The sequence below is a fragment of the Dermochelys coriacea genome, chromosome 1 (assembly GCF_009764565.3).
Source record: "Dermochelys coriacea isolate rDerCor1 chromosome 1, rDerCor1.pri.v4, whole genome shotgun sequence".
In the NCBI taxonomy this organism is placed as follows: domain Eukaryota; kingdom Metazoa; phylum Chordata; order Testudines; family Dermochelyidae; genus Dermochelys; species Dermochelys coriacea.
Window position 1 is genome coordinate 269874770 of NC_050068.2, and position 20762 is coordinate 269895531.

Consider the following 20762-nt stretch of genomic DNA (forward strand, 5'->3'; position numbering starts at 1 on the left):
TTCTGAGATTACTGAACAAAATAAAACTCACACAAGAGTCAAACAATAATGAATTTTTCTAAGATAATAAAACAAAAAAAATGCCTGATCTGAAAACCCGACTTTTGAAGAGATGGGATCTTCTCTCAATAGCACACATTTACTCATGCAAACTTGGGACATTCAATATCTCAAAAGAAGAAAGACTCGGACTCAAAGGCCAGAAGGGACCATCACGTCATCTAGTCTGCAAATTGTAGGCCACAGAACTTCACCCATCCGTTCCTGTAATAGGCCCATAACCTCTGGCTAAGTTACTGAAGTCCTCAAATTTTGATTTAAAGACTTCAAGTTACAGAGAATCAAACATTCATTCTAGTTCAAACCTGCAAGTGACACATGCCCTATGCTGCAGAGGAAGGTGAAACCCCTCCAAGGTCTCTGCCAATCTAACCTGGCAGAAAATTTTTTCCCAACCCCAAATATGGTGATCAGTTAAACCATGAACATATGGGCATTACCCACCAGCCAGAAAACATGGGAAAGAATTCTCTGTAGTAACTCAGAGCCCTCCCCATCTAGTGTCCCATCACCAGTTGTTGGAGATATTTGCTAATAGCAGTCGCGGACGGGCCATATGCCATTTTAGGTAATCTCATCATACCCTCCTCTCCATAAACTTAAATTCAATCTTGAAACAATTAACCTTTTTTGCTCCCACTGCTCCCCTTGAAAGTCTGTTCTAGAACTTTACTCCCCTGATGGTTAGAAACCTTTGCCTAATATTAAGCCTAAACTTCTTGATGGCCAGTTTATATCCATTTGTTCTTGTGCCAGCACTAGCCCTTATCCTAAATATCTCCTCTCCCTTCCTGGTGTTTATCCCTCTGATGTATTTGTAGAGAGCAATCATATCTCACCTCAGCCTTCATTTCCTAGGCTAAACAAGCCAAGCTCCTTAAGTGTCCTTTCATAAGGCAGGTTGGTCATTCCCCTAATCATCCTCATAGACCTCCTCTGCATCTGTTCCAGTTTGAATCCATCTTTCTTAAACATGGGAGACCAGAACTGCACATGGTATTCCAGATGAGGTCTCCCCAGTGCCTTGTATAATGGTAATAACACTTCCCTGTTTCTACTGGAAATACTGCACCTAATGCATCCTAGGATTGCATTAGCTTTTTTCATGGCCGCAGCTCACAGTCATCCTGTGATTGCACATCTTTCTCCTTCTCTGTCGCTTCCAGCTGATAAGTCCCAAGCTCATAGCAAAAATTCTTGCTGTTAATCTCTCAGTGAATGATCCTGCACTGTTAAACTTCATCCCATTTCTATTACTCCCACTTTTCAAGGTTGTAGGATAGTCTGGTTCTCTTCCATATTGGCAATATCTCCCCAACTTTGTGTCATCCACAAATTTTATTAGCACACTCTCACTTTCTGTACCAAGGTCATTAATGAAAATGTTAAATAAGACTGGACCAAGACTGAACTTCGAGAACTGACAGTTCACCTTTCACAGAATGATCCATTTTAGTCTTCCTTTTAACTAGTTCCTTAAGCACCTTTCAATTCTCATATTAATCGCCATCTTCTCCAATGTAACTAATAATTTCCCACGTGGAACTGTATCAAATGCTTTACTGAAATCCAGGTAAAATAGGTCTACTGCCTTTCCTTTGTCCACAAAAGCAGTTATTTTCTCAAAAAAAAAAAAAAAAAAAAAAGATTGGGTTGGTCTGAACGATACCTTTTGTAAAACCATGCTGTATTTTATCCCAATTATCATTTACCTCTATGTCCTTAACTACTCTCTCTGTCAAAATTTGTTCTAAGACCTGGCATACAATTGAGGTCAAACTAACAGGCTTGTAGTTCCCCAGATCATGTATTTTCCTTTCTTAAAACATAGTACTATGTTTGCAGTCATAGGGTATGATGTACAAGTTTATGTATTCGTTGAAAATCTTTCCTATGGGGCTTGCAATTTAATGTGCTGGTTCCTTTAATATTCTTGGACGTCCCCGTAAGCTGACTGAATTTCCCTTTTAGCTTGAATGTGGTAATTTCTACTTCCATATCCTAGTTCCCATTAGCCATCCTGCCACTGTCCCCAAACTCCTCATTACTCTTATTGAAAACTGAGGCAGTATTCATTTAGATGCTAGGCCATACCTAAATTTTCTTTAATCTCTACCCAATACTCAGTGCTTAGTGGTCCCACTTCTTTTCTTTCCTTGTTTTCTTTTTATTTATATGGTTAGAGAATCTTTTATTGTTGGTTTTAATTTCCTTTGCAAGGTTCAGCTCTGCTTGGCTTTTGGCAGGTCTCACTTTTTCCCTACAACTTTCAAACCTGCAAGAAGAAAAGGAGTACTTGTGGCACCTTAGAGACTAACAAATTTATTTGAGCATAAGCTTTCGTGAGCTACAGCTCACTTCATCGGATGCATTCAGTGGAAAATACAGTGGGGAGATTTATATACACAGAGAACATGAAACAATGGGTGTTATCATACACACTGTAAGGAGAGTGATCACGTAAGATGAGCTATTACCAGCAGGAGGGGGGAGGGAAGAGGAAGAAAACCTTTAGTAGTGATAATCAAGGTGGGCCAGATTAAATTAAATCATAGCATTAAATACAACATTTGGGAAGAGACTGATTTGTGAATGGTAATTTTATTAAATATAAGAATGATTTAGACAACTCAACATCCTATTCTGCATTGCACATCATTTCTTTAATTAAATGTTAAATGAAATCCTCCGAAAAGCCAATAGTTGTAAAAATATGCAAGATGAGCTTCTGGAGCATTCATGAATCTCACTCAGGGCTCTTTAAATGTACTCTGTTACTACAGACCAATACAAGTAAGGGGAGAAAAATCAGATATCTGAAACAAAAAACAGCAGGGCATTGTCACAACTGAAATGGATTTGCATGAGTCTGTATACGTAAGCATGCATTCTCCCTTCTAGGATGGATTACCTTGAGTGCAGGCAGGCTGAAGCCATCTGTGAGGTTGTGTGCCTCCTCTTCGGACACCTGCTCTTCACTCAGACCCAGACCCAGTTCCTTAAAAGGAACTACACAGATGTAGTTGGTCAAGTTGTCACTCTCCGCATTCAGAGGGTAGGTTTAGTCAGAGTTAAAGCAGTTAACAAAGAAGCCTTTATACTAAATGGAGGGTGGGGGGGATGGGCAAAGCAACTAATAATCTCCAATTCCTAAGGATCTCTCTTTCTTGCAAGTTACTGGAGAGCACACGCAGTCCAAGTCCAGTTTTAAAGTGGTCATTGTACAACCTTACTCATTGTATAGGTTTTAAAGGCTCAAATGTGTACAGTAAGTTGTAGACAAAGGTACTGCAACAATAAAGATAATAAACAGCTAATAAATAATCCCTGCATTCCTTTTAACTGAGGAAATCTCTGCCAAATCATCAACAAGTTAGTTCACAATAAACTTTAATGACAGCCTTAAAATTAAAAAGTACACGTTCAACAAGTTAAGAGCAATACTACCAAAGACAAGAAAATTTTGGGTAATGAACGTTTCATGGTTTGTGTGTTTTATAGAAGTCAGGATAACCAGGATAGGAGATTTCCCTATGAATTCTTTCTTGTGGAGGATGAGCAATGTTAAAGCAAATAACATATCTGCAGGTTTTTAAAAAGTAATTCTTTGAAATTTCTTACATGAATAGTAGACAATCCCAAATTTTTACATTGCTGAGGCATAAAATTGATCAGTCTCACAAATTTCTCAGCTATAACATGGTGTGTAGTAAGATCGCATGTCACTAAAACTTAATTTCTATAATACATTTTGTGAACGTAGTATACCAGAATACCTACTTCTGCAGTAGCTACAATATATTATTGTCAAACGATAAGTCAAAATAAATGAAAGCATATTTTTTGATACAGTATCTTTTACATTATATTCACCTACTTAATCATTTGCAAAATGGAGGTGATTAGCAATGGGTTTCACAGTTATCAGCATGATCATACAAATACTTAAGCACGTGCTTACTCTTATGGATGTGAGCAATCCCATTGAAGTAACTGCTCAAATGGGACTTCTAAGAGGCATAAAGTTAAGCACACAGAAAAACGCTTGCAGGCTTGGGGCTTTAAGGACTGATTCAAAGCACACTGAAATTAGTAGGAGTCTTTCTATTGACTTCTACGGGCTTTGGATCTGATCCAAAAGGTTACGTCTATACTGATATTAAAAACCTATGGTTAGCCCATGTCACCTGACTCAGGCTAAGGGGCTGTTTGATTACAGTGTAGACATTTAGGCTCTAGTACCCTGTGAGAGCACAGGGACCCAAAGCTCAGGCTACATCCCAAGCCCAAGTGTCTACACTACAATTAAACAGTCCCTTAGTCTGAGCCCTGCAAGCACTAGTCAGTTGGCTTGAGCCAGCCAACGGTTTTTAATTGCAGTGTAGACATACCCTTAGTGAGTTTCTACTGTAAAACTTATATTTGCAGGTTCCCTGTCTCAACACCAATTACTCAGGTTTCTCCAAAAACACCATGTGTGCCTGTTTGTTTGTTTGGTTTTTTTTTGTTTGTTTGGGAAGATGAGAGGTACAAAGTACATCAGAGAATCATGCTACCAGGTTTATATCACCAGAAATACAGGTGTTTTAATGTACCATGAATAGTGAAGTTGGGCATAAAGGGTGAGGTCTCTGTTGAATGATGCTATAGTTATGCAGTCACATTTTAAATTTTCCTTCTAGCAAACAAGCTATTTTCACTTGATTTTTGAAAACTTAAAATACTTGGCTCTTCACGCTGAAAACAGTAATGGGCTTCATAAACCATCTGTGCCAATTTATAGGAAACTGCCAAGATCATCCAAATTCCATATATTACATAATGAATGCAGTACTTTTCAATATATTGTATTGCAGAGCAAAAAGAACATACCTTCATCTACCAAAAAGCCTTTGTAGGAAAATATTCTTACAAATATAGAAGCTTAATAAAGTTTAATGTCAATAAATACAAGAATGGCGAAGTAGAAGTAATGAACCATAGCATTAAAGGATGGCAAATCCTCCATAGGGTCAATGATACTATACAAATCTGAAGTAAACATTTTTGTGGTAAGTCAATGGCTACACTAGCACAAAAAAATTAGGAACAGCTGGAAAACTGGTCGGGGGTTTTGCTAGGCTATAAATAGACAAGCAATGATGCAAATAACAGGAATCAAGAGTAACATTTCAGTTCCAAATTATGTCAGGTTACAACCACAATACTGAAGTAGCACCCTGTAGTACTTTTTTCAACTGCAAGGCTTTAATGTTATCAAAAATCACAATATAGATGTTGAAGTATCTCACAGCAAAGTCATATTGTTTTGGGTTATATTAGTCTATGGAATCTTGTCTTTAAAATTAAGTGAATCTAACACCTTTGCTACTAAGGCTAATGTACTTTCTAAAAATGAAACAAAACGGTATATTCACGTTAAATCTGTATACAAACACTGGCATCTTGACTATTCAAATTCTGTTCTATTCTGCACTATTTTAAATAGGTTCTTATTCTGCCCTCAGCGCACACACATATCTGAGCAACTTCCAGTGGTGCATTACAGGACATGACTTCCATCTGTCACATGGGGTTCATTCTCTCTCATCCTCTCCGAAGTGAGAGATAAGTTAGAGAAGGCAGGTTGAAGAAGTGTACCTTACTCTTGGAGCAGAAGGTAGTGAGGTTTGTGATGGTCCTTAGTTCCTGTGGGAGTTTGTTCCACAGTCTCAAGCAAGCCTCCAAGAAAGTTCCATCTCCTGAACTGACAAGCTTTACCCTTATAGTAGAGAATTCCAGAGTTGGAATTAGGACAACCGTTGTCAACCATGGCCTTCGTCCTGGAAACATAGGTGATATTTTAGGTGTTCTGGACCCAGGAGTACTTCGAGGGTAAGGATTCAGAACTTGACTTGATATTGTATGGGAAACTAGTGTTGAGAGAGGACAACAATTTTAATGTGTTTGTGGTAGCCTGTGTTGCTGAGCAGACATACTGCAATGTTCTGTATTAGTTGGAGTTGCCGAAGCAATGAAAGCTTCATACCCAGGTTGAGACGGTGCACCCCATAAGGCTTTATGGAAATATGCTTATGAATGTATATATGACATAACTGGAATACGTTTTATGCTACATATGCCATGTAATGTATCTGTGTAAAGGTTATGATCTACTGAATATATTCATCCTATTTGTGTGCATGTGTCTTTGTTGTATTCGAAGTTATGAATACTGGCTGTATACTTGTTTGATTTTAAATAACCTTAATAAGGCATTTGGTCAGCTTCTTTAGAAAGGATTTTGCAAGTTAAGTGCCCAAAGAAGCAGCACTTAATGGACAATGGATCTTGGAAGGCTCCAATCCACATAAGAAATCTACGTGAGGACGTTCAAGGTAGCATGTGAACCATGGTTGCTACCTGTATGTTCTGAGTCATGAATGGACATGTGACTTGCCCATGTGACTCCAAAACTTCATCTTGTAGCTGGAATTCTACACAGAGGGAGGGAGGGGTATCCACCCACAAGAGAAAGTCTATTTAAACGCCTGGGAGACCCCTCCATTTTGTCTTCAGCTGGCTCAAGAGATAGCCTCTCCACCCCCAAAGGATACCTGAAAGAAACTGGAACAAAGGACAGTAACCTCAGAGGGTGTGAGTGATTGCTGGACCCAGACTAGAAGGAGACTAGTCTGTAAAAGGAAGCTTACTGGAACACCTCTGAGGGTGAGGTTTTATCTGTATTCAGTTTTCATACTGACATAGACTTGTGTGTTCTATTTTATTTTTCTTGGTAAATTCACTTTGTTCTGTCTGTTATTACTTGGAACCACTTAAATCCTAGTTTCTGTATTTAATAAAATCACTTTTTACTTATTAATTAAACACAGCGTAGGCAGGGGTAGGCAACCTTTGGCACACGTGCCAAAGATGGCACACGAGCTGATTTTCAATGGCACTCACATTGCCCTGGTTTGGAGGTGCTCTGCATTTTAATTTAATTTTAAATGAAGCTTCTTAAACATTTTAAAAATCTTATTTACTTAACATACAACAATAGTTTAATTATACATCATAGACTTATAGAAAGAGACCTTCTAAAAACATTAATGTATTACTGGCACGCGAAACCTTACATTACAGTGAATAAATGAAGACTCGGCACACCACTTCTGAAAAGTTGCTGACCCTGTATTAATACATGGGGGGAGAGGGGCAAACAGCTGTGCATCTCTCTCTGTCAGTGTTATAGAGGGGGAACAATTTATGAGTTTACCTTGTATAAGCTTTATACAGGGGAAAATGGATTTATTTGGGATTTGGAGCCCATTGAGAGTTGGGCATCTAAGTGTTAAAGACAAGAACACTTCTTAAGCTGCTTTCAGTTAAGCTGGCAGTTTGTGGGACGTGGTTCAGGCCTGGGTCTGTGTTTGTGGCTGGCAAGCGTGTCTGGCACAGCCAGGCAGGACTCTGGAGTCCCAAGCTGGCAGGGAAAGCAGAGGCAGAAGTAGTCTTGGCACATCAGTTGGCATCCATGAGCTGATTTAGTCCCACGCCTGGGCTGTCTTGGTGGTGGTTGTATGTAGTAAAAGATAAGTAGGTCTGAGTGTCATCAGATACATCCTGCTTCCTCAACAGCAGCCATTTTAGATATACTATACCCTATGTGCAATAGCCTCATTTCACCCCTCCCCTCTGCCTCCTACTAAATCACCAGTTCCAGAATCCCCTTCTCTCCTGATGCCCAACTTTCTTGTTCACTCAGTTCCACGCCCTCTGTAGTAGATTTGGGGGCCAGGGCATACTGGTAGGTACATGGTAATACTTTTATTACCAACCATACTATTTGGTATTCTGTAAACACTGAAAGCTTTCTATTTGTCTCCTCCCTAGTGTTTGCCAGTCCTGTGCGTCAATATTTTTAGGATTTTGAGTTAGAGGCTTGAACAATTTCAAACTTTAATGAATGCCTGCTCTTTTCAGAATATGGTGTATACATTACATGCACTGAGTTTCTCTGATTAATCTGTGCTTTGTAATAGTTTTACTTTGTGGTGGGTATCAAGTGTTACCAACTTTTGCGATATCTGGTATTTTACTTAAAGCCTCAGCTGCTGGAATTGAGTTTGCATGAGAATCTCAGCCTCCAACAAAGCACAACAGCAACACCACAATGTTTTCTAGCTTTTGGATGTGGAGAAATGCTTGAAAAATTCAAAGTGGATGTAAGCTAAACGCCCCCAAGCTAAACAGCAAACAAAAAGATACCATGTTCTTTTAAAAAACAAAATAAAACTCCAAACCCTCATGATTTTAAGCCTATATATATATATATATATATATATGTGAGTGACAAAGCTCTGTCCTTGCCTACGTGGGTCCCACATTTCCTGACGGATTTCGCTAGCCTCAGAGGCTCACTGTGACCCTCCACGTAACCCTTCTCTCTCTAGAGACAAGGGTCACAGTCTATTGAGCCATTTTCATCATAAGCCAGTGACAGAGGTGAGAGAAGCTATCCTTCCTTGCATAGTCTCCGTTTCCCAGTCTCAATGATTAATCAGGGGGCAAAGGTGGGGGGGAAGCCCGGGCCCACCCTCTACTCCAGGCTCCAGCCCAGGAACCCTAATAGTATCAGCTATGATAGCTGACCTTTTAGAAACATGACATGTACAATTCCCTGGGCTACTTCCCCCACAGCAGCCCTCACTTCCTCAAGCTCCACTTCACCCTTACCTCAGCGCCTCTTTCCTTGTGCCTGATACAATGTGTACTACTCAGTCTCTCCAACAGCGCAACTTCCTCCCACAGCTCCTGACATGCACACCCACCTGACTAACTGGGAGGCTTTAACTAGTTTCAGCCAGCTGCTGATTGGCTTCAGGTGTCCCAATCAACCTAGCCTTCTCCCTGCCTTCTGGAAAGTTCTTAATTGGCCCCAAGTGTCTTAATTGACCTGGAGTAGCTGCCATTTCACTTATCCTGGTACCAGGGATTTGTTTAGCCTGGAGCTAATATATCCATCTCCCACTACTTTTCTAAGCCATCTGGCCTTGCCCCATCACAATATATATATTGGAGTGTGGGGGGGGGGGGGGAATGACTCATGATTTTTGAGCATTTAGACTATCTGGTCACAAAATAGAAAAGTTTCAACTGCAAATACTGAAGTACTATCATACATCTGCAGAAACCTTTATCCTGCAGAACTCTGAAAATGTTTCTTTTATAAAATCCTAAGGGGAAAAAAAGATTTAATTCAAACCACATTTCTTTAATTTCTATTTTGATTTGGGTTTGCAAATGTAATGCTCCCTTCCTCTGGGATCATATAAGGCCCAGCAGAGGCACTGGTCTCCTGCCCAGCTCACTCAACTGTTTTCTGGGATAGTTAATTACAAGTTCCACCCTTTCACTCCCAGACTCAAATGATTTTCCACCTGTTTAATTCTCACAGGATTAAAAGAATAATATCTGCTCCAGAAAAGAATTTTACCACTTGAGCAGAAAAAGCAGTGCCTGTAATGAAGTTTTGGTGGCCCATAAGAAAGAAGCACTGAGTGTGCACCTCCAAACAGACAGAACTTCGTTTAAACTTTTTCAGTAACCTAAATTAGACAAAAGCCTAATTACTGCTCTTCAGACATCCCAGTAATAGGGCAAAGAAAAGCCTGTAATGCCAGTTACCCACAAATGTAATATGTTGCAATCAGTTACTGACTCATGTAAACATGTAGGTGTTAGCAGGATCCAGTGTTTTAAATTAACCCAGGAGGATAGTCAGGAGGTGGAGTACTGGGATGACCATGCCTATCCTTTCCTGAAATGGAAAAAAATCAGGCCACAATCTTTAAGATTGAACATTTGAAAGTTTCACTGAAGTTCCTTTTAATCTCTCTCTGCAACAAACGTTCTCTAGCAGCATGAACATCTTATAATGCAGGTTTAGTAATGTGATCTCAATATATTTTACTTTTAGTTCATATGCAGTTTTGTACTCTGCATAGAATTAATAATGGCAGACTGGGAGCAAGGGTGGATTTCTGACTCATGTTAAAGAAAACATTGCAGAAGACTTTATATATATATATATATATATATATATATATATATATATATATATATATATATATATATATAAAAAACAGTAGGGTTGTACACAGAATTGAACATTAGTTCTGAATTTATATACCACTACTCTACATTGCCTTTCAGAGTTGAAATTTACAATTATCTTTATATAACTAAGGCAAGAAAATAGGGTATAATTACAAAAGCATCAGTGTCTTCTAATACAAATGAATCTGAATTTATTTTTAAAAGAAGGTTGTTTAGAATCCCAGTGAGATATTAAACAGATCCACCTGATTGCAAGAATGTTAATGCTAATTTGATAAGATCAGGATGAAGCACTATAATGGTGACTTTAAATTATTCTAAAATGAAATGAGCTTTAACCATACACTTTATAGTTGAAAAATTCAAGGAATGACTAGAACGCTCCAGAGATTAACAAAGGATTAACAAAAATAAATCTGCAACTAGGGTTTTTGATTTCAAAAGGGCTGACTTTCAAAAATTAAGGCAATTAGTTAGGGAAGTGGATTGGACTGAAGAACTTATGGATCTAAAGGCAGTTGAGGCCTGGGATTACTTTAAATCAAAACTGCAGAAGCTATCGGAAGCCTGTATCCCAAGAAAGGGGAAAAAATTCATAGGAAGGAGTTGTAGACCAAGCTGGATGAGCAAGCATCTTAGAGAGGTAATTATGAAGAAGCAGAAAGCATACAGGGAGTGGAAGATGGGAGGGATCAGCAAGGAAAGCTACCTAATTGAGGTCAGAAGATGTAGGGATAAAGTCAGAGAGGCTAAAAGTCGAATAGAGTTGGACCTTGCAAAGGGAATTAAAACCAATAGTAAAAGGTTCTATAGCCATATAAATAAGAAGAAAACTAAGAAGGAAGAAGTGGGGCCGCTTAACACTGAGGATGGAGCGGAGGTTAAAGATAATCTAGGCATGGCCCAATATCTAAACAAATACTTTGCCTCAGTCTTTAATAAGGCTAAAGAGGATCTTGGAGATAATGGTAGCATGACAAATGGGAAGGAGGATATAGAGGTAGATATTACCATATCAGAGGTAGAAGCGAAACTCAAACAGCTTAATGGGACTAAATCGGGGGGCCCAGATAATCTTCATCCAAGAATATTAAAGGAATTGGCACCTGAAATTGCAAGCCCATTAGCAAGAATTTTTAATGAATCTGTAAACTCAGGAATAGTACCGAATGATTGGAGAATTGCTAATATAGTTCCTATTTTTAAGAAAGGAAAAAAAAGTGATCCAGGTAACTACAGGCCAGTTAGTTTGACATCTGTAGTATGCAAGGTCCTGGAAAAAATTTTGAAGGAGAAATTAGTTAAGGACATTGAAGTCAATGGTAAATGGGACAAAATACAACATGGTTTTACAAAAGGTAGATCGTGCCAAACCAACCTAATCTCCTTTTTTGAAAAAGTAACAGATTTTTTAGATAAAGGAAATGCAGTGGATCTAATTTACCTAGATTTCAGTAAGGCATTTGATACCGTGCCACATGGGGAATTATTAGTTAAATTGGAGAAGATGGGGATCAATATGAACATCAGAAGGTGGATAAGGAATTGGTTAAAGGGGAGACTGCAACGGGTCCTACTGAAAGGCGAACTGTCAGGTTGGAGGGAGGTTACCAGTGGAGTTCCTCAGGGATCGGTTTTGGGACCAATCTTATTTAATCTTTTTGTTACTGACCTTGGCACAAAAAGTGGGAGTGTGCTAATAAAGTTTGCAGATGATACAAAGCTGGGAGGTATTGCCAATTCGGAGAAGGATCGGGATATTATACAGGAGGATCTGGATGACCTTGTAAACTGGAGTAATAGTAATAGGATGAAATTTAATAGTGAGAAGTGTAAGGTTATGCATTTAGGGATTAATAACAAGAATTTTAGTTATAAGTTGGGGACCCATCAATTAGAAGTAACGGAAGAGGAGAAGGACCTTGGAGTATGGGTTGATCATAGGATGACTATGAGCTGCCAATGTGATATGGCTGTGAAAAAAGCTAATGCGGTTTTGGGATGCATCAGGAGAGGCATTTCCAGTAGGGATAAGGAGGTTTTAGTACCGTTATACAAGGCACTGGTGAGACCTCACCTAGAATACTGTGTGCAGTTCTGGTCTCCCATGTTTAGAAAGGATGAATTCAAACTGGAGCAGGTACAGAGAAGGGCTACTAGGATGATCCGAGGAATGGAAAACCTCATGAAAGGAGACTCAAGGAGCTTGGCTTGTTTAGCCTAACTAAAAGAAGGTTGAGGGGAGATATGATTGCTCTCTATAAATATATCAGAGGGATAAATATAGGAGAGGGAGAGGAATTTTTTAAGCTCAGCACCAATGTGGACACAAGAACAAATGGGTATAAACTGGCCACCAGGAAGTTTAGACTTGAAATCAGATGAAGGTTTTTAACCATCAGAGGAGTGAAGTTTTGGAATAACCTTCCAAGGGAAGCAGTGGGGGCAAAAGATCTATCTGGTTTTAAGATTCTCCTCGATAAGTTTATGGAGGAGATGGTATGATGGGATAATGGGATTTTGGTAAGTAATTGATCTTTAAATATTCAGGGTAAATAGGCCAAATCCCCTGAGATGGGATATTAGATGGATGGGATCTGATTTACTATAGAAAATTCTTTCCTGGGTATCTGGCTGGTGAATCTTGCCCATGTGCTCAGGGTTTGGCTGATTGCCATGTTTGGGGTCGGGAGGGAGTTTTCCTCCAGGGCAGATTGGAGAGGCCCTGGAGGTTTTTTTGCCTTCCTCTGGAGCATGGGGCATGGTTGACTGGAGGGAGGCTTCTCTGCTCCTTGAAGTTTTGAACCATGATTTGAGGACTTCAATAGCTCAGACATGGGTGAGGTTTTTCATAGGAGTGGTGGGTGACATTCTGTGGCCTGCGCTGTGCAGGAGGTCGGACTAGATGATCAGAGTGGTCCCTTCTGACCTTAGTATCTATGAATCTATGAATCATGGTATTTTACTTTAAATTATGTTTCAAAATAAAAAGACTGGAAGCAATCCTAGAAAGAGTCACGAAGCAATCCCAGGGTATGGATACCATAAGATAACTGAACTCTTGGGGGGATCCGTAATCATACTTTGCTGACTAACATGACTTATTCTTCACTGCATGCTGATTGAATGCACATCAATCCCTTAAAAACTCTTATACACAGATGTCTATGGGAGCAAAGAAAATACACTAGAGAAGTTTTATTTAAGCAATGTTCAACTTCCAGTTCTGTACCCATTTTAAGGAGACATGAAATTTTTAAACAGAAGTTGCTAAATAAACATGATCTTTCACTTAACCTGGAAATGCATAAATTTATTATCCCTAAACCATACACAATTTTACAATACTGCCAATCCCTGAGCATTCAAAAATCATGAGTCACTCCCTCCTCAAAAATAGTGAGATTTGCTTTAAAGTCATGAGATTTTAAGAAAATAATAAAATTTGGTAGTTTTCTTTTATTGGTCTTCTGGTTTTTGAATGTTAAGGATACAACTGGTTAACATTTTCAAGCTTTTTCCACCAAAACCATGAGGGACAGACACTTATATTTTTTATTAAATGAAAGCTGAGAGTCTCACCTAATCACAAACCATCAATAGCTAGGGATTAAAAAAAAACAAATATGATTAAATATTTGATGAAAACCTCAAGAATTACCAATATGAATATATTTCTTGAACATACTTATGTAAATGTGTTTGTTTCAAGGAAAAGTATCAGCTATTGATTCCTATCAAAGTCAAAATTCAGTAGCTAAACTAGGTAGCCATGCATGTTTACAGTTTTCCATGTATGTGTACAAACATTTTTATTTCATTAATCTATTTATCTTATTTCATTAACAATTTGGGAGCAAGAGAAGGCTAAGTATCTTGTTAAAGCAAAACAGTACAAAATTTCTAATATATAGTACAGATTAGACAGCTAATCTTCAGGGCAGCAACTTCATTTTATTTGCCTATAAAGCATCATGCTCGCTAATGGTGATACATGACAGTATATAAATATGAATTCTCGGCACTTAAAAAGCAATTATCATGAAAGGAACTAATGCACTTCATAAATGCGAATTGGTAAGACTCTGAACAACTTCACCTCCCACTGCGCCTGCCTTGCATCAACTCCTCCACTGAAGTAGGGTATTGCTCATTGACTTTTGTCAGAGTTGAGCATGCTCCATGTTCCGCCTTACAGGAGGCGCTCAGCATGTTGCAGAAGATACTTTTGTTTGGGGCTTTTTATCCAATTGTCCATATCACTTAACTTCTGTATCAGATACTTTTAGCAATTAGTTAAAAAAAATGCAGTAAAACTATGCACTAAGCATTTACTTATTCGAGGTGTTCTGTACAATAGTAAACGTACCTATTTTTGTACAAATGGACCAAATAATACTATGTATACAATATTAAACAAAGAATTTTCAAGATGTCATGACAACGTTCGAGTTAGTAGAATAGCTATTGCACAGAAAAATCCTGTCTTAACGCAGACAGTAACTCATCACCAAATGGGTGCATTTTACAACATTTAACCTACCATTTCCTTCATTTTTATTTAAAGAGTTAAACAAACCTGCACTGTGTTTTTTCAGTGTTTCTTGATGCAACAACTAGATTTTCATATAGTAGTAGTAATAGGAGTAATAGAGCAAAAGTTTAAGTCTCCCTGAACTCAACACAGCTGAGATACATATAACACACTTGTGTTTACATATGTTGTGGTAAGAGCCTATTCTGTTAAAATGTTATTTCCTTAATGTCACGATTGGCTGAGCTTTCAAGCTGAGAAATGATCCAAATAAGATGCAAAAGTACTAAGGGGTAAAATAAAATGAAAGCGGGGTAGACAGCAGCAGCAGCTTGGGGTCAGATTGGGTCTAAAAGGCCCCAAGTATCAGAATCTCTCACTAACAGCAGTTAACTCACCACACTGCATACATGGCACTGCTGGCAATGTCAGTCTGTATGTAACCTAGACATCTATCCCACTGATAGACTTGTATACAAGTGTATTTGCCAGCAGTAGACAGTTACCAATATGGTAACAAATAATAACGAACAAAACCTGCACTTCGGTAGCACTTAGCATCCCAGAATGTTAAACAACCTTACAAACTTTCAGGAATTAAGCTTCACAACATCCATGTCAGATAGGTAAATGTTACCACACTTTTACAGGTAAAACTGAAGTAAAAAGATATTAAGAGACTTGCCCCACAGTCACACAGCAAGTTTATGAAAAAGTTAGAAATAAAAAGCCAGATGTCTTGCACTTAGCAGCTAGACAACACCTTCTCTTTTGCTACTGAATTGTTTGCATTTTGTCACAAGAGGAGGATTTCTCCCATTTATAGTAAAATGAAAGTTTCAGAGATTCATATGGCCAGCTCCTTGGAGGGTGTAAACTGGTACAGCTCCATTGAACTCAGTAGCACTACACTCATTTACATCAGCTGAAGATATGGCCCAGAGAATTTTAAGGCAAGAAGGACCATTTATAATTGTGTAGTTTGACCTCCTGCATAACAGAGGTCATAAAATGTCACCGATCCAATCTTAATCCTGCACTAACTGAAATAAGTGGAAAATCCCACTGACTTCAATGGTGCAGCAATCCTTATAGATGTCGAGCGAGGGAGAAATCCCGTTGTCTGAGTAAAGAGAAACCTTCTCCACATGCAGGTATTTGCTTCTATTATTGAGAAAGTACCCTTGTGGAAGTAGCGTACCCTTTGTTATGAATGACTCAGCTTTGAAAAAGAAAGACGTGACAGGATGCAGTTATATATTGTTCCCACAATGCAAGACTGACATTTAACATAATAAGTACAGAATATGGGTGGAAGATTTTCAAACTCAGAAAAAGTTACCGGTCCATCAAATCCAATATCAAAGCTTCACGTAAGCAATAATTCTTCTTACATTTTAAATTAAAATTTAACACTGCTTAACACTGTTATATTTTATGCCACAGCAAATTTTAATTTAGAGATTAATTTATTTGCACTAATAAATACAATGTTAATGAAGGGAGTTGTAAGCTTTGACATGTTAGCCTTAGGTATATGTTGCTTAATCTCCAGTCTAATTTGACTGAATAATGACACAGGAGCAGGTGTACACAATCTGTGCTGCTATGAGCAAAGCTATGTATTACCTTTTTTTTTTTTTTTAACACCCTGTAATATCATCATGTGGGTGTCACAGGAATATCCAAAGGAATTTAATCCTATCACAAAGACTGCAATAACATTAGGATACAAATAAGACAAGTGTCTCAATATGCTGTTTGGCCTGTCACAGCCAGATCTGTTTCTGGTTCCCATAAGGTGCTTTTTTTTGGGGCCTCCAAGAGACCCTAATTTGCATAGACATTTGGGGGGTAGGTGGGGGGAGTGCACATTTAATAATACATACCAGAAATGTCTGAGAAGGTGACAGCCATGCGATAAACTACATAGGTGTGGGATATATTTAATTATTCACCTTTATGCAAATCGCTGCTCTTTGTCTATTCAACTATCGCCCCAGGATTCATTCACACTTTTCAAATAGCCACAATTAAAAAAAAAAAAAAAGTCCAGTCAGGTTGTTAGTTGAGCTCCTCTGAAACACTCCTTTCAGCCATGCCTCTTCTATAATATTTGTGTTTGAGAACTGCTCTCTACTTTTTATTTATATAAAAATAGAGTGCCTACAATTTAAAGCAGCCATACTGTATATATATCATGACAAATTTGTATTCAGATATGACCACTCTTACTAAAATGAATGCAAATTATGCACATATATCTGATCATAGATATGAATCAAATATATCAAGTATATACGTGTCAACATTCGTAGTCAAAAATTCACCATCTCGGTGAGCAATGTGAGTAAGCCAACATTACTCAAAGAATTCTAAATTTTATATTTCCTCCCACAAGAGTTCAAAATTGTCAGTGTTACATCAATGCAGATTTTCTCTCCTTTATGGGCCAGAACCTCAGCAAGTGCAAGTGGACATGTAATTAAAATGAATGAAGCTGTGAATATTGACGCCACATGAGGTTCTGGTCCCTCTTAAATTTTATCACTATCAAAACGAATCACTCCTTCAGTACTGCAGGCAGTCAGTTGACAGCATTTCAACATACTATCATCATTAACTCTATGACAGTAAGTTTTATTTATTATATTCACACTGTTATCAAGATAAAGTGTCCTTTTTCAAAGAAGATAAAGAGAACCCACAGGTAGAGAATCCAGTAGGAGGACCAGTCACCAAATAAAATGGAATTAAACTTTTAGCTTAACTATATTAGCTGGAGTGCCAAGTTTTACTTTCTTTTAAAACCAGAGGCATTTCTCACATATTAAAATTTCAGAATGGTGTACTGAACAAAATGGATTTAGTTTTTCCCCTGCTTTGACACAGAGATATACTCTTGATCTGGCAAAAAAATGCAGAAGTAGTACATCCAGTGCAATAAAAAAAAGTTTATTCAAGTAGAGTTAGCAGTTTCTTCTGAGGACATTTGAGAAAAACAGAAAAACTAAATTTCATTTCAATGATCTTTTGAAACTTTATGCCAAATGTTAAGCATGTTTTTCTAAGGAAAAGTACATTAGATTGCTATAGGTGGTATAAATATTGCATCAATAGTACTACTACATTCCTGTCTTTCACAGTGCTCACAATAAACGCCTTTAAATATGGATTAAATCATACTCTGACAGCCTATAGGCACTGCAGTCTAATGCACGGTCTGATTTTCTGTAGGAAATATTTTTTAAAACCCCACTTTTGTTCTTTGTAGCAGTGAAAATCTGGATTTCAATTTTTCCTGATATTCAGCAGAAATTCCTTTCCTTAATTTCATCACATCATTCCCTAATTATACACAGTCAAGTTCCTCTAAATCTTTCCTTTCTCTGCCGTGGGCCACAGTGGTGACACAAAAGGCACCTTAAAGCTGTCCTAAGTAAGCAGCTGAAAATCCCGTAATATGAGGAAACCCTTGGCTGATAAAGACAGCTCTATGTACTCCCCAATACAGGAGGGGTCAAAAGGGCAGGGAAGGCTGTGGTTGGAATGCGCTACATTCAAGCAATCCCCAGATGACACAACAGCCAGTAGGGTCCACTGCAAGCCAGAGTAACTTGGGGCAATCCTCAGGCTTCTTTAAATTATCCTGGTGGGTGTTAACTCCCCCCCAAAATTCAACCCTCTTATTCTCACTTTTCATACATTGCACATTTGCAACTGCTCCTAAATCTCAACTCCTATGACCTACATGCTGTCTGTGCTCCCTGCACTCTAACTTTGCGCTTTTCCCATGCTGCTCCCTTGGCTCAGAATATCCCTTATCCTGTGTGTCAAGCATCCCTACACACCGCTTTCAAATCCTTCTTCAAAACCCACTTATTTTTTCCAACTTTTCGCTAATGATATCCATGGCTGTGCCATCTGTTCATCTTTTGTTACTGGACAAACTCCATCTTAAAAACCATACAAAGTAAGGCAAAAGTAAATGCCAAATCTTCTGAGTTAAACAAAAGATCTCCTTCTTCCTCATTTCCTAATATAAAGCTTACATAACCACCTTTGCCAGTTTTGAAGCTAAGAGGGTGGCAACCCTTCTGCTGAAGTGGATCCAGTCTAAACCAAACCAGAACAGTTCTATAGAAGGTAACCCTCTCTCCCAGCCCATCGATCTTTATACCAGTTAGTATCTAATACTGAGCATACTTTTTTTACACTCTGGTACAGAAGGCTCTCTGAGAAGACCATATGTATTGTTCCCATTTTCAGCTCTCTTCCCCAATCCCTAAAGTTATTCTTGGTTATATCCTATCCAGAGTTTGAAGTTACTTTTACAAAATTGTTTCAGTCACTCCGGATACGACTGGTTACATTTCCCTTCCTATATACAGAAAATAAATCTACTCTCCAAGGCTATCTCAGGATATGAATCAGTGATGTCTTGAGCACAAAAGCAGGATTCACATCCCTAGATAAATGATGCATGAACAAACACTTATTTCCTTTGAACTGGAGTATCCCTACACCTGTTACACAAACACACACACATATCCAGGAGTGCTATCAATATTAACCAAACCACATATTCCAGGAAAATCTAACAATAATTGGTAATGACAGATTCTCACAATGTTACCATGCACATTTGTTTCCAAGCTTGTGATTTTTCTGGGGAGGTAGAAATATAATCAAATATATCTGAATGCAATACATTGGCATTTCTGATTTTTCTCCAACTATGGCACAGATATAACACAACCATCAAGTAACTTTACTGCTATTTTTTCAATGGAATATGGCTTCACAGTTTGGCAAACAGAGTTTGAATTGGTTATGAGAAGTGCCGCATTTGATTTTGGAAGTAGAAAATCCGCACTGTTCAGTGTGCCTCTTGACTAACCTATGTTGCAACAGTGCCATTCAGCTTTCATGAAATAGGAAATCACTTACCCTTTAACCTGGAGACTAGATATGGCAATGGAGACACAAAATGAGAGGGCAGGTGGTTGAGACAAAAGTTATTTTGGAAGGAGGGAAATAAAGCTGGGTAAGAGCAATAATGAAAGGGAAAGGACTGAATCACACATATCAATATTCACACAAAAGGCACATGTTTGCAAATCATTGTAGAGGACTCTTATCTTAGATTGCACAGTGATAAAAATGTGAAATATTTTAAGAATGTGCAGTCTCAAGCATAACTCAAAAAAAGACTCTTTGCAGCTCTTTCCCTTCCTTCTTACATATATTTAACTAGATACCACAAGTTTCTACTGGTACCAGCTCTATTCATTAGGACAATTAAGTGTCCCGTCTATATGGATAGGTAATTAATTCATAAGTATCTGCATTTGTGGGTTTTTACAAAAAGGATATTTTTTCAGCATGTACAAAGTAGCTAGTCTTGAAGCTCGAAAGTTGGCTCTGACAGATCGATAAACAGCTTTCCGAAGACCGATGAGATGCTGACTAGGATGCTGTCCAGCTTTATTAAATGGGCAAGCAGCACTGACCCTGTCAAGCAAACTTGAAAAGTAAAATGTGATACAACTGTACAGATGTCCTAAAGAATTTTAAAAAGACAATACATCAATTTCACTTTCATATCCCTTATTTACAAAAGACAATCCTTTTTTTATAACAGGTCAATATATATAATTAAAGCAACGAAGTTTTACCGCATGAGTGATGCATTTCCTTAAAAAATTTAAGTGAAAAAAGATTAACAACTCAGTAAAGGTCCTGATCCTGCTCCCATTGGAGTCAATGGCAATATTCCTATGGACCTCAATTGTACAGGATCAGGTCCTACAAAAAGAGAGCACTGTATAGAGACACTGTAAGGCTAATGAACTCTGACCTGAAAATAATAGAAGTCCACCGTAAGCTTTAAAAATACATATATTTAACATATACCTCTCTACATGGAACTAATTCCTTAGCTTTTACACATGATTTTGCAGATTGGCTGTGCTCCATTATCTATTTAGATTAATTATATTCTGTAAAAACATTATATTCTGTAAAAACACTATCGCACCTCCCCACAATCAGCATAAGGAATGTT

General features: G+C 38.2%; 1 protein-coding gene across 13 annotated transcripts in view; it reads right to left on the bottom strand.

Moving 5' to 3' along the window:
• VEZT (vezatin, adherens junctions transmembrane protein) overlaps nucleotides 1–20762 on the bottom strand; it is a 98693-nt gene that overhangs the window by 27422 nt on the left and 50509 nt on the right. For 10 of the 13 annotated variants that reach the window (XM_043492172.1, XM_038420037.2, XM_038420132.2 and 7 more), the window contains 2 exons: nucleotides 20072–20221; nucleotides 2972–3119 (listed from right to left, as the gene is read on the bottom strand). In XM_043492172.1, the coding sequence (XP_043348107.1) occupies nucleotides 2972–3119; nucleotides 20072–20221 (298 nt within the window). The remainder of the gene's footprint in view (nucleotides 1–2971; nucleotides 3120–20071; nucleotides 20222–20762) is intronic. The other 3 variants (XM_043492167.1, XM_038420045.2, XM_038420019.2) reach the window with 1 other exon arrangement.